Raw genomic sequence first — 16,943 nt, forward strand, 5'->3', positions numbered from 1 at the left:
ACCCCATGCAAAGCTGGTTTCAGAAAAGCATTTGGCACACACTCTTCACCTGTGGCTTCTTAGGGATAAAAGTAAAGTAAATCATTCATCCTTTATTTACATATGCCTATTTGCTCCTGCAAAATATTCTAAAATATTAATTAGGTATGATTTCCCCTAGCAAGTAAATTTTTATCCTATATCCAGGAGGTTGATTTTTAAAATGGCTTTATTGAGATAAAAGTCACGTATTATGTAATTCACCCATTTAAAGTGTAGAATCCAGTGGTTGTTCTATTTGCAGATGTGTGTTCCAACACCATAGTCAAATTTAAAGCATTTTAATCATCTCAAAAAGAAAATCCATATCCTTTAGCTATCAATCCCTCTGTCCTCTCATACCCCCAGCCCTGAGCAACTGCTAATCTACTTTCTGTTTGCATAGATTTGCCTATTTTGGTCATTTCATATAAATAGAATGATATGTGTAGTATTTTATGACTGGCTTCTTTCACTTAGAATAACGTTTTCAAGGTTCATCCATGTCATAACATGTATCAGTACTTCAGTCCTTTTTATTGACAAATTATACTCATACCATATCGATATACTGCTTCCCATTCATCTATTTATCAGTTAATGGGCATTTGGATTATTTCTACTTTTTGGCTGTTAATGCTGTTATAAACATTTGTGTACAAATTTTTCTGTAAATCCAGTAGTAGTTTTTTTTTCACCTTTGGGATTTTTTACTTTTATTATAAGTTCTTTGGTGTGTACGTGTGTGTTTATTTTTACTATAAACCCTACCAGCTTTGCTATTCTCAAGGCAAGAACCTGTTATGTTGCTTTGCTGCAAAACTTTCTCTTGATCATTTATACTAATAATTACTTTGATTGTTATGGTCAACATTTCTCCCCAATTCTTCTGGAATTCCCAGATCAATGCCTTTTTATCTTACTCTTTTATATACGATTGTTGTTTTGAATACTGAGTTCTATGTTTTGTGATCTGCCTTCTGACCATTTTTTTACTCATAAGCATGTTTGCCAATGGAAAATGGAGAAGACAAAAAAAGACTTTTTAAAATGTGCAATACCACTGGGGCCCCTGGGTGGCTCAGTCAGTTAAGTGTCCAATTCTTGATTTCGGCTCAGGTCATGATCTCAGGGTTGTGAGATTGAGCCCCATGTCAGGCTCCACGCCTAGAGTCTGCTTAAGATTCTCTCTCCCTCTCCCTCTGCCCCACTCCCCCTAAAAAAATGTGCAGTGCCAATGATAAAAGGTATAATGAGACTACCATTCCATTGGAAGGTTTTCAGTGAATTTGGTTTAACATATTACTACATATTTTCCCCATTGGTTACCATTGGTTAACTGAGAGTTAGAGGAATCTTGGCAGCTGCTTGATATCCTGTTAGCAAATTTAAAAGCATGAATAATTCGTCTATGCTAACAGCATTTTCATGGAATGAGGTTTCCAAAAAAGTGAATTTTCTAGATAACTGAAGCTTACTCAAGTGTTTTATAAAATAGAGTCGAAGAGTTAACAATAAACATTTTTCTTATATGGATTATGTACTTATTAGAGAGAATATCTGAATAATAAATTTAATCCTTACTAATCAATCAATGAATCAATCAATTAATTAAACAGTTCTTTCAAGGAAGTATTTACCAAGTGTTAACTTATGTGCCAGACACAGAGGCAGGCATGGAGATAATGCTGAGGGAAAAAATCCTTACCCTCTTGGCTCTTACTGTCTAGAGAGGGTGCAGACGAGTCAGCAGGTAAATAAATGTGTCATAAGTGCCTCGTGCGGTAATAGCCAAGGGGGCTCGCTGAAGAAGCACCAGTCCAGATTTAGGGGTTCAGGAAAGGTTACTAAAGAAAAAGATGTCTAGGCTGAGAGTTAGGGGGTAAAGGTAGTGTTTAAATGGACGATAGGATTGACCAAGTGTAAATAAGAACTATTCACTCTAGACAGAGAATGCTAGTAGAAAAGTAAGGGCAGCCGGAAGCTCTTCCAGCAACTGTATCCCTCTGTCTTTACATTGAACACATTTTTTTAGTTCTAGCTATTGACTTAGCTGTCTTTCCCCTCCCCATAGAATATTTCTTGAGGAAATGAAGCTTATTTATTTTGGTGGTGGTTGTTCTATATCTTCAGCCGGGACCCAGTAATTGTTTATTGAATGAATCAGTGAAAGAATGAATGAAGAGGCTCTAATGTTCACAGAGCTTTGATGACAGACTTGTCTTTATCTGAAATTTCAGAATCATGACTGCTCACTTAGCCAGAAACAAACTAGACATCTCTTCCTACTTCAAAGTGCCTGCTCCATTTTTAGGCTATGCAATAAGTTCCTGTTTCCTGTTTGGGGACATCTTCAGCTCTCAGCTCAGAGCACAGATGACAAACACGTCCCAAGTGCACTGAATGGGCAATCGGCTCAGGTTACCAGCCCCACCTCCCTCTTCTTGGTTTCTTTGATGATTCATCAGTTAGAAATTTCCCAGGCAATGCTGGGACTTCCCCCAAGGCCTTTTATTTACATTTGTGTTGTACATGATATTTTAAACATTAAAAAAATTAAACATGTAATTTATAACAAAGAAGAGGACCTCTATCACAGACCCTTCTCAGGCTATTCTAACCTGCCCTGTGTAATCTCTCTTCTCACTGTTTATAGTATATTTTATGCTATTGGTTTAATCAATCCTTCCTTATTCCTAGTATTACTACTTTATATTTTGAATATCATCATTGTTATGTAATCTTCATTTGCTCTGTCTTTTCTTTTTTAAGTAAATGACAAACTCCTTGGAGAGACAACTTCTACGTCATATTCCTTGATGGCAGGTCAGGAATACCACCCAATTGCCAACGAGGTTTTGTGCACCTCTTAAGACTTCCTAAGAGTTTAGTAAGTCCTTGCTTAATGGAGGCTTGTTTGCCTTCAGACTACTGTGCTGTTAGAGAATGCCCGTAGATGCTTCATTTATGCCTCTGTCTTTAGTACCAGCGACTACTTTGTCAGGGCATCTACATTTAGTAGTATATCACCTTTTTGCTTTTTAGTCTGCTGCTTTCTAACATTCAGAAGATTTGAAGGTTATCACATGATGTCGGATAACTAATCTTACTAAAACGTAATATTTTAAAATAGATATTTCTAAGTGCATAGGGTTTAGGAGAGGGTCTAGGCCATAGGAAATCGTATAGACTTTGTGATGACTTTTTCATAACTCTTAAAGAGTTGAGGATACATTCTGGATGATTTAGATAACCAAATTCTGACTACATATAAATAGAATATTACTAGAATTTGATGGTAGTTATATTTAAATGTTTCATGTCAGGGGCGCCTGGGTGGCACAGTCGTTAAGCCTCTGCCTTCGGCTCAGGGCGTGATCCCAGCGTTTTGGGATCGAGCCCCACATCGGGCTCCTCTGCTGGGAGCCTGCTTCTTCCTCTCCCACTCCCCCTGCTTGTGTTCCCTCTCTCGCTGGCTGTCCCTGTCAAATAAATAAATAAATAAATAAATAAATAAATAAATAAATAAAATCTTTAATAAATAAATAAATAAATGTTTCATGTCAAAATAACTATAGGCATATATTTTTTAAATTTAATAACAAAAAGAAAGAGAGACTTTCTTCATTCTTTCAAGCTGAGCCTCATGGAATGCTTGAATTTTGATTGGATCATTATGAATTCAGTTTTGCAGAATCAAAAGCTCAGTTTCATTAATTCAGCCCTGGTCAACCAAGGCTTGGAAGATTTATTCACACAAAGCAAACATATAAGAATGCTAATTTGTTAATTTATACAAATAAAAATATACTGGCCAAGGTGAACCAGAATACTCATGTCAGCTAATTAGGTATCTCTTTCCAGGAAGAAAGTTTACTTAATAAGAGTAAAGAGAGAGTTAAGGTAGATCAATTATTTTAGAGATTTCATCAAGCTGTGATAGCCTCATATACTGCATTAACCAGGGGAGTCTAATTATTGCATTTAGAAGCTATTTTGATGCAATGAAAGTTTCTTATTCATGTAACGGTCCAATGGAGGAATTCCTGACCTGCCATCTTTCCTAGGTGGTTCAGTCCCAAATAATAACTTAGAAATCCAGTCTTCCTCTTTCTTACGGCTCCACTGCTTCCTAGACCTTCAATTCCTCTGCTGGATCTTTGCATCTGAACAGAAGACAGAGGAAGATAATGGAGGGAGCAGGTCAAGAAGTGCATCTATGACTTCTGGCACAATTTGTGTCCATTTGTCAATCCCATGTTGCTACCTACCTGCAAGGGAGGCTAATAAATATAGTCTAGCTGTATACCCAGGAGGAAGAGAGAATAGTGTGGTAAATAACTAACAGATCTCTACCACATACACTGTTCTCTGTAGGAGGAAATCTGTTAAAAGATCTGGAATACACGTACCAGCTAAACTGTGTACCTACTTCCCTAGGCAGACTGAGACACACTGACAGATTTTCACTATCCAACTCTTCTTTGCAGTTATTTCTTCCCAATCACCAAAACCATCACCAGTGATAATCATTCACCATGGTAGCCAGGTTGCATTTTTCCAGATTTCTGCTTATTATATATTGTATATTAATACTACACCTTTCTTTTTAGGGAGATTGTCTAGGCCACTTGCTGAGATTTAGGAGGGACTCTGTAATTATTACTAACATAATCATTAATACTTTCTTAAATGATTTGTTGAAAATATTACCACAAATGTATAAACAAACCATTTTACAATAGATCATGTTAGTCTTGGTTTCAGAGATTAAAATTTTCTTCCTTGACCCTAAATTCTGATAGTGCATCCTACTAGAAATTTTTAGCTCCCCAAGTATAAATAGTGTGTCATTAGTCAAAAAGTACTACTCTTGTATTTTTCAGCATAAGTGATGCACAAAATTTAATAAGATAAAAACTGTCATTTTACACTGAAAAATAATTTGCTTAAAGTATCAATGCAACAAAGCATCTACATCACTAAAGAAAAATGTTTCTTTCTCTAGAATTATCAAGTTATCACAAGAGCTGTCTAGCCGTCTAAAGTTTGTTATCATTATTTATATAAAAGAGTATACAGGCATATCTCAGAGATAATGTGGGTTGCTTCTACACTACCATAATAGAATGAATATTGCAATAAAGCAAGTCAAATGAATTTTTTGGCTTCCCAGTGCATAACATAAAAGTTATGTTTACTCTGTACTATAGTCTGTTAAGTGTGCAATAGCGTGATGTCTAAAAAACAATGGACATACCTTAATCCAAAAATACTTTATTGCTAAAAATGCTAACTATCACCTGAGCTTTCAGTGAGTCATGATCACTGAGCACAGATCAGCATAACAAATATAATGAAAATGAAAAGTTTGAAACATTGCAAGAATTACCAAAAGGTGACACAGAGACACAAAGTGAGCAAATGCTGTTGGAAAAATGATGCCAATGGACTTGCTCTATGCAGGGTTGCCACAAACCTTCAATCTGTAAAAAATGCAGTATCTACAAAGTGCAATCAAACAAGTTGCAATAAAGTGAGGTATGCCTGTAGTAAAGAACTGTTATGAGAGCTCTGTTATTGAAATCTATCTAGGTTGAAATTAAATAGCCCCTGGATGAAATTTTGAAAAAGTAATTACCCCTCTTCTCCACCATCTAGACAAGTAAAAGAAAAAAAAAGGAATTTTCTAGAAAGAACGCCTACCCAGAAAGAATTCATTCAACTCACTTATGCATAAAACTAGCAAGAAACAGAACAAGATGATTTATTAATTGAATGATAGGGTGTTCTGTGGCCATTCAATTTACGTTTTCACATGCAGGTATCCCCCGCTTTCTGAACGTTCAGGCTCTGCCTCTTCATTTTTACAAAAGACCAACATGGTCTGGTGATGGCTTTTTTCATAAAAATGAAAATGTTCTTTGGATTTCTTACAGTTAGAAAAAACAGGTACTAATGTAAGTCTTTTGTAAAAAACAAAGTGGAATTAACACAGTCTTAGAGTGTGGGAGATACTCCTCTTTTTATGCCATTTCAGCTTATGAAAGTTTTCACAGGAATGCTCTACTTTCATATAGAGGGGGAACTCTGTATAGAATACAAAATTGCAAGGTGTTTACAATATACTTTTAAATGAAAAGGATTATGAATCATGAAAACAGTAAAGTCCCATTCTGTGTATTGGGCGCATGTATTTGCACATATACGGAGGATACACACGCAGAACACAAAAACATTAACTAGTAGAGAGTACTTTTTACATTCTTCGTTATACTCTTCTTCTGTATTTTCCAAATACGTATTTGGAACTATAAGGAACACATAAGACTGTTACAATCAGAAAAACAATCAAAAGTAAGTGGAGAAACGAAAGGAAATACAATACGTGCTCCCATGTGCCGCCGGGAGTGGGCACCAGTATTCTAGTCCTACTTACTTCATTCTGTAACTAAACAACCCAACAGTATGTTGTTGTTAACAACTGTTGGGAAAGTAGCATGAACTTGGAAAGTCCATAACTACTGACTTCCTGGATCTCAGCTTCCTCATCTATAAAGTGAGAAAAATCACAGTAACTCTAGACAGGCTTAACTAGGTATATATAAAGCACACTGAAATACGGCAGTATTTAGATGGATTGCCAGGAACTTCTCAATGTTATTTATATTTGCCTCGCTATTTATAGAACCGTGGCATATCCCCTTTCATAATAATGAGGATAGCTACCATCTGTCGGACAAATAACTGTGTGACCAACACTTTACCGATGTTATCTTATTTAATCTTCACAACAGCCCTGTGAGGGATTTTTATCCCTATTTCCCTTATGGTGAATGAGGACACAGAGAGGTCAAGTGATTTGGCCAAGATCACACAGCTAGTTACTCACAGAGCAAGGGTTTTATCCTAGATCTGTCAGACTCGAAAGTTCATGCTCTTTTTCCTATAACATATGGCTCTGTGCTTAGCAAGAGGCTCTCCTCCAGATACAAACATTCAAAGTGTACGGTTGCCAAAAGATTAGCTTCCTTTCAACAACTTGTCCATGGGAGAATGACAAAGAAAGATAAATACTACATGAGAGAGGTAAAGGTTTATAATTTGTCAAGTACCTACTCTGAACATTCCTAAAAAAAAGTATTGTTTTGTTGGAGAGCTTACTCATATATTATGAAAAACTACTGTGTCCTGGATATCTTCCAAACTTTGTGAACACTTCCAGAATTTAAATCTTCTTTCCTCCCAAACTAACTCATCTGCCTCTACTCTGTAATGGCAACATCATTATTTATCCGATCGTGCAAGCCCATTTCCCCCTCCTCTGACCGTCCACATCAAGTAACAAAACTGACTGTTGATTTTACCCGTGATGTGTCTTGAAAACATCACCTTTTTTCTTTTTTCATTACCTCCACATTGAAGTAAGCCCTCATTCCTTCCTGCCTTAGATGATTACAGGAGACTAAAATCTTCCAATATATCTCTCGTAACGTCATCAAAATTATCTTTCTAGAAAGTAGACTTGAACGTATTATTTCCCTGCTTAAAAATCTTCTCTATCTAACCATCTCTCAGAGATGGATCCTTCACATGGCACATGGCTCTTGCACTCCAAAGCTCTAGAATTTATTTCCAGCCTTATCTTCCATCTTCCACTATCACATCCTTACACTGTGACTACATTAAACTATTTGAAACTTCTCAAATATATGAAGTTTTCCCACACTATTATTTAAATTGTATACTGTTCTTGGAAACAAGAGTGTATGAATTAAAAAATGTAGACGCAATGCTAACAAATGAATACCGGTTGTGTAGGAGCACAGCTATTATTTTAAGTGAATATTTTTTACCTCAAACAAAAGTCTCTGTTCCTTCAATGTTGAGCTTCTAAAATCTATATACCAGAGTCTTATGTAAATACTGGATGCTACTTTAGAAAGAGAGTTAATTTGGCAAATCCATTGCTGAAAAGCATTGATGTAATCAATTGAAATAAGGAAACAGAAGACTTTACAAAGATAAATAAAATTAGAAGACCAAGTATGACACGGATTACAAAATCAAGAATGTTGTATTTGGATTTCAGTTCTATTGCAAGCCTTCTTGACATTTTAAAAGCATTACTGATTCTCAAATCATTGTTTTGCTAGGCAATAGCCATTGCCATCAATTTGAATGTTGATTTTAATAAATAAAGTATTCTTTTAGATGTTTACATTTTTATCCCCTCCACAGGCTGCCCAATGAATATTCTTTGTGTAATTAATCCATCATGATTAGCAATATATGGATCACGCCCAAAAGCATGGACCTCTCTGTGTTTTGTCATTGTTTTCTTTTATTGAAGGATTGACAAGCACAGAATTATTTCACTCATTTGGCAAGCTTCTACCAGTAAGAAGTATAAGTCACAAATCACAGGACACTTATTTACATTGGTTATTCTTTTTCGGCTCACGCACTACAGTGACATTCTAAAATCAGGCAACTAAGTAAGAATTAAGCTTTGGGGCTCTGGATCCAAATCAAACTTGACTCCTTGAGCTGATATTTCTTTTCTTTTCTGCTGACCCTCTGGGCCTAATTTCTCTGTGTTTACAGTATATGCAAACATGTTTCTCATTAGTGTTTATTTACTACCACAGGAATCACTTTGAACTCTTCTAATCCTGCTGGAAATGTTTTTCTCAAAATAAACCCTGATCATATTGGGTTTTATCGTGTAAATTATGAAGTACCAACTTGGGAACAGATAGCTACCAATCTTTCCATCAACCACACGGTAAGAGTAGCAGTGCTTGTGAATTGTTTTATTTTTGTTCTAAGAACAGCGTCTTGATGATGTTAATTTTTTCAACATGCATTCCTTTAGGAATTGTGCTGCTTACCTCTTTTTCTTCTTCTTTTCAGGACTTTTCTTCTGCTGACCGTGCAAGTCTTATTGATGATGCTTTTGCCTTAGCAAGGTGAGTTTTGGAATGAGATTGGACTATTTAAAATACTGTGGATTTTGTTATAAATCTCTTTTCTTGATGAATTGCAACGAAGTTTAAGCATTAATTATAGTTTAAAATATTCAAAGTCACTATTTATAACATTATTGTTTTCCTTAACTCTCCTTTTTAAAACTCACATAAGCCTCATAGCCAAAATACTGAAATTTGCTCTTAGCAGACACAGAAAAGCTCACCTACCCTATTGACTTTGAGTAGGGTTCGTCTATATCAGAGCCCTTGAGCTAATTAGGAGTGACATTTGCAAATGCTCAAAAGTGCACCTTCATAATTTGATTTAATAAAACGACAGTGTGTTTCATTAACTTACGTCTATGAGCCTAAGCCCACTCTATGAGTTTATGGCTAGAGTTGTCAACTCTTGTTCAGGTCATTAGGGTAAGAAGAATGAGACATGGTGCTCTAGGATTGATCAGAATTAAGGTACCGCTTAAAAAATTGGAATTTTTTTGTTTTCATGGCCTGAAGGTGACCTACACTTAGGAAAAAAAAAAAAGTCAACATAGATTAGGGAAATGAAGGGGTAGTAACCACAGTATCTTTGAGATTTTTTGTTTCGTTTTGTTTTCAAGTAGTCTGACACCACTAATTCAACAGGTGTTTATTGAATTTCTGGTACTTCTGTAGGAGGTAGGGACACAACAAATGGGTTTTGTTGGCTTTATAGTGGCCTCATCCTAGATACGAGCAGGGTACTGAGAATGAGAGGCTACCTCCTCAAAAAGCCTTCAGTGGCCCCTTTGTCTGGGTTTGGGTGTCCCTTTCACGGGCCCCTGTGTTTCACCACAATATTATACTGTCATTTCTTATTAACTGTCCAGCTCACCTACCAAACTGCAAGTTATGTGACGGTAGGCACCCAGATCATGTTCCTGTTTATTTTATTCCCGGCTTCTAACTGTGACTGGCCCACGGCAGAAGCTCATTAAATATGAGCCGAACACATGTCTGAAGGATAGTATACCAGCACCAAAGGCATGGGAGAGCTATTTTCCACAGACTTCCTAGATGAGATACTGCAAGTTAGGAAGACTTCTTGACATTGTTTAAGGAGGGAATGGATAGGGTTACAAAACAGGCTCTGGAACGATGAAAATCTTGGTTCTGTAAAACCTTGAGTAAATTTCTCAACCACTCTCTGACTCGATTTCCTTATGAGTAAAATGGAGATGACCTTTTAAGACTCTTGTGAGAAATAAATGAAATAATGCACATAAAGCACCCCAAACCATGTCTGGCCTGTAGCAGGTGCTTAATAAAGTGTACCACTTGACTGTACCAGACACTGCGTAAGCCTGGGAAATTAAGTGGTAAAGGAAGATAATCAATATTTTGAAATAAAATAGAACCATTAAGAATTCTTTTGGGGGGAAACTCTCCTAGGAATGCATCATGACCTTTTCCAAAGCTTAGAATCTTGGCTGTTAGCAGTTACACAGAACTGCGATATCTTTATAATTTAATTCCCATCACAACACAATGCAGACAGTTCTTTTGGCTTTAAGAAGTAAAAGCCTCTTGAACAGGTCTCTCTGGGAAACTGTGTATAAAGCAAATAATTCACACAATTGAAAGACTTTCTCGCATTTGCTCAGCTCCTTGGCCATAGCCCCGTAAAATTTTGGAGAGATATGGGAAGGAAGAATGTGAAACTCATTTGAAAACCAAAAAACATGTAGAATCACACAGCAACAGATCTGGAAAATACCTGAGCTGTCACCTGAGCTATCACCTGAGTTATTCAGTTATCACCCAATTTCCTTCTGTAACATGTGAGGGAAACAGGACTCAGGGAAGTAGAGTCCACCAGTGTTGGCTACAGTCAAGTGCAGTTCACTCAGAAACTTTAGGGAGAAAAAAGGAGAAACATGTAGTTAAACAGTGTCTGTGGTAGGATAAGAATTTATGCAGTTCTACTCTGGTGTTCAAAAAGAAATCTCACCAACATGTTTCATAAGCAGGGCTAAAAGAGCACATCTAAATATAAACATATTCTTGATTCCCCTGTCCCCAAATTTGAGGAGTCAGTGTTCTTACTGCCCTGGATGAATACCCAGATGGGCACATGTGTTCAAGACAAGGAATAAAAATTCTCCCAGCTACTTCAAGTCCCCCAGACAGGCTCGGTGTCACTTTGAGCCCAGTCCAGTAAACCATCAAAGTTACCAACTTCACTTAAAGTTCTTCCCTGCCCCCAACACAGGCTGGTGTCAGGCTAGCCACCTGCAGTGGGCACGAGGTGCTTGATGTCGTCTCCATTTTGTTGCATGGAACCCCTACTGCTCCTCCCTTGCCAGGCTGCCTCTGACTCCTCCAGAGCTAAGGCAAGGAGAGCAGGGAGGGAAAGCAGGTGAAGGGAAGAAAAGGTCCTCACATGCTGTCTGCGTTTGGTCCTCTCTGAACTTTGAAGATGTTTAATTCATTTTCTTGTGTGCTGTTTTCATGGGGTATTTGCCATCCATACTCATTTTTACTGCTTAGAGTCTTTCTCTTGCAGTTCCTTGAGGTGGGTAAGTTGAAAATCTCTGAACCACATCTGGTCCATAGGCAGTATTCATATATCTTTTCCCCCACCGAAGTCTGGAAGGATGGGCCACCCCAAGCAGGCTTATCTCTTCACTCTGAGGTTAGAGCAGTAGTCTTTTATCCTTTAGTTTTCTCAGGGCATCAGACACCAGGCCACTGTGCCCCAAGCTCCACAACACAGGTAAAACTCTTCAAGTGGTTTCACTGAAGCCCCTTTTCCAAGGCTTGTTGTGAGGGAGAACCCTCCCGCATCCCCCTCTCCCCTGTGGGAGGAGAGCATTCACAGCACCCTAACAGCGCTCCTCCAAAGCTCTCTGTTAGAATGTGTCATTCTGCCCCTAGCTTCCCCAACCCCTGTAGTAGGCTGGTGATGGGTTATCAGCGAAGGATCACAAAAATCTGTCCTGACCATGTTGGTTCCGATTTGGGGGGCCTGCATCTTACTCTGGGGTTTAGGCCAACGGGCCTAGTTTGGAGGTTAGGCCAAGGGCCTTGCCAAAACAGAGACAGAAAGAATCCTTTTTTGTCTACCTGTTACAGTAGGGTTTTCCTTTTCAATAGCTTTGACTGTGCTCTGTAACCTGCTGTGTACTGAAGCCAGGAAAGAGGTGAGGAGTAACATAAGGGAAAGCAGAGAGCACTAGCTAACAAGCCCGTGGGTGGGGGCAGGGGTCTCCAGGGTGAGGAAAGAAGAGCAGAAAGGATGGCTTAAAAAGCCGCCTAAGCTAACGATCGGAACAGAATTTCAGCGCGGCTTCACACAGCAGTGGTTCCAATGATATCCAAGGCGAGGAGCAAGTTAGCAAATTACAGGCCACCAAGTGAACATCAGCCACACCAAGATTACAGACTTCTAGAGTCACTGGTTTTACCATTTTACAGGTGTTTGCAAAGGTAACTAGAGCACAACACAGAACTGGATAAGCAACTTCACCCTCCTACTGCCTGCCCCCACCCTCATGCTGCCTTTTAAAGAAAGGAGTAGAGTAATTGGAAAGAGTCCAAAAAGGACCTAGTTGTTTGCAAAACGACTGTTTTAAGCCACAAATCTGAATTTAATTGGCAAGTGAACACTGAGAAATGAGACACAATAGGGACTTTTTGAAATTCTCCACACCACCAAAGGCTTTGCTGGGGAACACGAGCACATGGGGTCAGCAGCATCCACCTCGGTACCTCTCCGAACTGTTTCCAATGTCCCAGTGAAGAGCGATGTTTGACAACACACTATGCTTAACTCAGCTTCTCTGAGGACTGTACCGTACTTCCGGGTCACACCCAGGGAAGCAAAAACAAACCCTTTGTTATAGGATTCCCCAACTTCCTGGGTGCCTCAGCCCAAGATAAGAGGGCAAGAATTCTCTCATCAGACTCATTTGTCCTCTTTTCCATCAAGTTTGGTGGGAACTTTCTTTAAGTTATAGCCTCCATTTTCTCCAGATAATAGGACAGTTCTATGATTTAAGTCATCAGGCTGGGCTTTTACTAGATTGATGGAAGATTTTCAAATAAAAAGAATGATTGGGATGCTTGGATGGCTCAGTCAGTTAAGTGTCAGATTTCAGCTCAGGTCATGATACCAGGGTCCTGGGATTGAGGCCTGCATGGGGCTCCCTTCTCAGTAGGGAGTCTGCTTCTCCCTCTCCCACTCCCCTTCCTCCCCACTCATGCTCTCTCTATCTCTCTTGCTCACTCTCTCAAATAAAAAGAAATTCTTTTAAAGATTTTCTTTATTTGAGAGAGAGAGGGAGAGAGAAAAAGAGCACGAGTGAGGGAGAGGGGCAGAAGGAAAGGGAGAAGCAGACTCCCCACTGAGCAGGGAGCCTGACATGGGACTCAGTCTCAAGACTCTGGGATGATAACTTGAGCCAAAATCAGACCCTTAACCAACTGAACCACCCAGGCACCCAAAAAATCTTTAAAAAAATAAAATAAAATAAAATAAAATAAAATAAAATAAAATAAAATAAAATAAAATAAAATAAAATAAAATTCTTAACCATATCTGGCTTTCAGAACTGCTGTATGCCTATGGATTTAACAAATGGAGTTTGAGACTCAAAGTTGCATACCAATGCTGTCTTAGGTTGAGCTCCCTAGAAGCAGAGTATGAAATGCAGGTTCATGTGCATGTAGTTTATTGAGAGAGTACTCTCATGAGGTAGGGAGTATGAAAAACAGGATGGGGCAGGGATAAAGAGCTGAGCCATGATACGGTCTCAGATGGAGTCTAGCTTTGCCAGATTCCACTAGAAAGCTATGAATTATGCCGTAGAGTGTGTCCAACTTGAGGGAGGCAGGCTGGCTTGTTGCCTTCCTGAATCAGAGAATTAATGTCCAGGCGTGGGGGATTACATTACCTCTTAGGCAAGATGGATATATTTGGCTAAGGGCTGTTCTCTGAAGAAGGTGGCAGCTGTGAGCCAACAGCGCTGTTAAGGGATCTGAGAAGGGCACTATACATGTCTTTGTTCTCAAAACCAGGTCTTCACATGTGGTCCCACCAGTATCAACACTGCCTAGGAGTTTGTGAGAAATGCAAATTCTTAGGCCCTACTCCAAATCTTCTAAATCAGAAAATCTGGGGGGGGGGGGTCTGAGAATATGTTACTTAATGAACTTTTCAGGTGTTACTGATAGATGCTCAAATTTGAGAATCATAGTTCTAAATGATACTGTTCTTCCTCTGGAGAATCAAATACCAGGAGGAGCTACAGAGTAACATAATTGGTGGGAAATGAAAAGTGCATCAGCTAAGTTTTCGAAATGTTATCCCTATAATAACCAGCAAAAATTCACTCCCAGTCCAATGTTCTGACCATATGATTCAGACTTAGAGAAAACAAGTGATACCAAAATGGAACTATTGTATCAAGCATGTTGGAAAAATAAGGGTATAGGATAGGATATTGATTTTCAATGTTTGAATACAGAGTATTTCCTCAGAACCTCTGACTTTTGGATAATTGGATTCTCTTCTTACTTCTACTTACGCTACCTAATTAGCCAATTCTTCTGGCCCTGGTAACTCAGACCCATTCCTTCTAATCTTTTCACCTACCTAAAATGTACAGACCACTTCGTTTCTGACCAAATGGTCATTTTTCCTAAACTTTCATTATTCTTGTTGCTAAACCGATCCTCAGAGCAACAACTATTCTTCAGAAACACCTTAAAAATCACCAGCTGGACATAGTTGTTGCTCCATCCACCAGGGAAAATAGGGAATCATTAAAATTAGAAAATTCTCGAGTTTCAAATATCAACACAAAATTTTATAATTTTTCTTACTAAACAAGCAAACATTCTCAATAAAACACTCCATTTCTCAATATTATTTGTGTTTTTATTAAGGAGGCTGCATGCTCCAAAATATAATGATTAGGATCTGAGGAAATAGAGGAAATCAGCTCTCTGAACTGAAAACAAACTATCATATCTCATTAATACAAATCAAATGAGGCGAAGATTTTCATTCTTATCTACCTGTCCAATACTACTAGTTCATCCTCAAATCGAACTCTTGGAGAGAATTCAAGATATAATTACAAATACTTTCAAATGTAATAGCATTCAATGCATCAGGATTACTAATTCAATAATTCAAAATTTATTATTTAATTTAAAATTTCAAAATGTAATTTGAAAAGACAGAATTCCCATCTAAGGTTCTTTTTAGGGGCACCTGGGTGGCACAGTCGTTAAGCGTCTGCCTTCGGCTCAGAGCGTGATGCCAGTGTTCTGGGATTGAGCCCCATTTCAGGCTCCCCTGCTGGGAGCCTGCTTCTTCCTCTCCCACTCCCCCTGCTTGTGTTCCCTCTCTCACTGGCTGTCTCTCTCTCTGTCAAATAAATAAAATCTTAAAAAAAAAAAACCTAGGCTAAATTTTGAGGCATAATAGATTTCTGAGAACAGTATTTCAAAAGGTTCTAGCATTCCTTTTAAGGAAGAAAAAACTGGATTCTTTAAACTTTGAAATGTCAATAGAAACTTCAAATTTGTGGAGGAACAAAATCCACTTTTGTTTATCAATGTTGTTTGAAAACGTATGAAAAAGGAAATGTTTTAATGAGAAAAGTTCAATTGGAATGTTTTAAACATTCATAATTCATGAGTACTGTTATGTTTCCTCTTCATATCAAATGTAAATAATTTCAGTAAGATATAATTATCATGGTGCATTTGTATTTTTTTCTTATAAAGTATTTTTTAAAGATTTATTTATTTATATATTTAGAGAGAGTGGTGGGGCAGAAGGAGCCGAAGACAGAGAAACTCAAGCAAACTCCTTGCTCAGCATGGAGCCCAACGTGAGGCTCGATCCTACAACTCTGAGATCATGACCTGAGCTGAAATCAAGAGTTGGACACCTAACCAAATGAGCCACCCAGGCGCCCCACATTCGTATATTGTAATCGGCTGGTGTCTATTCATCGATATTAACCATAGCTAAATGGCTTTTGTTTTATCCAGAATTTTGCCTCAGCAATTTTTCAAATGTACTTTTTAATGTTCTGTCTTCCTCCTTACTATTGAATATATGAAAGTACTAAGGCATCATTGTGAACAAACCTTTTTGATTGGGTCCTCCAAAATAAATGTATTTTCTTGATTGCTTCACAGAAGGATTCTCATTAACATTGAATTCTGTGATTTCCATATTAGTACTTTTAGAAAAATGAGTACTAGTCTAAGGTTGGGTTTTTTGGTTTTGGTTTTGTTTTGTTTTGTTTTTTTAGTGTATGGTTTTAATTAATGGGTTTTTTTCTCTCCCTTAGAGCTCAACTTCTAGATTACAAGATGGCTTTAAACTTGACCAAGTATCTCAGAATGGAAGAAGATTTTTTACCGTGGCAGAGAGTGATTTCAGTCATAACCTATATCATTAGCATGTTTGAAGATGATAAAGAGCTATACCCTGTGATTGAGGTGATGTTAATGCTCTATCTTATGACAGTAAAGGTGCAGCAATGAGAAGAATAGGGAAGTTGCTGAGACAAGGAGCTTCTGAGAGACACAAAAGCACATCTGGGTGCCAAGTGAAATTAAAGGAAGGTACAATGACATGGCTAGTCAAACTAAAGAGATACTATCTCTATTTTTTTTTAACTTGAAATGTATCAGCATTTCTGGTGCAGTATACCACCTAACGATATATTTTAGTGTTAGAAAGAACACAAGAACTAATATTTTAGTTACAATAGACAAGATACTCACTAGATCTTATTTTCAATGGATTTATCAATGTTAAATGAATTTATTCTTACTAAAACATAAGTTTGATACCATTATATTTTTGATACCATTGTATTTCCTTGTTCTTGCTGCTGTTATTTCCGCATTGAGATTTTATTACAGAATAGTCATTCTAAATACTTT

The 16,943-nt window shown here is 37.9% G+C and overlaps 1 protein-coding gene across 1 annotated transcript in view; it reads left to right on the forward strand.

Annotated features, from left to right (window-relative positions):
• ENPEP (glutamyl aminopeptidase) overlaps positions 1 to 16,943 on the forward strand; it is an 82,035-nt gene that overhangs the window by 51,817 nt on the left and 13,275 nt on the right. The window contains exons 12-14 of the mRNA XM_026499187.4: positions 8,670 to 8,806; positions 8,935 to 8,990; positions 16,343 to 16,493. Coding sequence (XP_026354972.1) covers positions 8,670 to 8,806; positions 8,935 to 8,990; positions 16,343 to 16,493 — 344 coding nt within the window. The remainder of the gene's footprint in view (positions 1 to 8,669; positions 8,807 to 8,934; positions 8,991 to 16,342; positions 16,494 to 16,943) is intronic.

This window comes from Ursus arctos, unplaced genomic scaffold (assembly GCF_023065955.2).
Source record: "Ursus arctos isolate Adak ecotype North America unplaced genomic scaffold, UrsArc2.0 scaffold_11, whole genome shotgun sequence".
In the NCBI taxonomy this organism is placed as follows: domain Eukaryota; kingdom Metazoa; phylum Chordata; class Mammalia; order Carnivora; family Ursidae; genus Ursus; species Ursus arctos.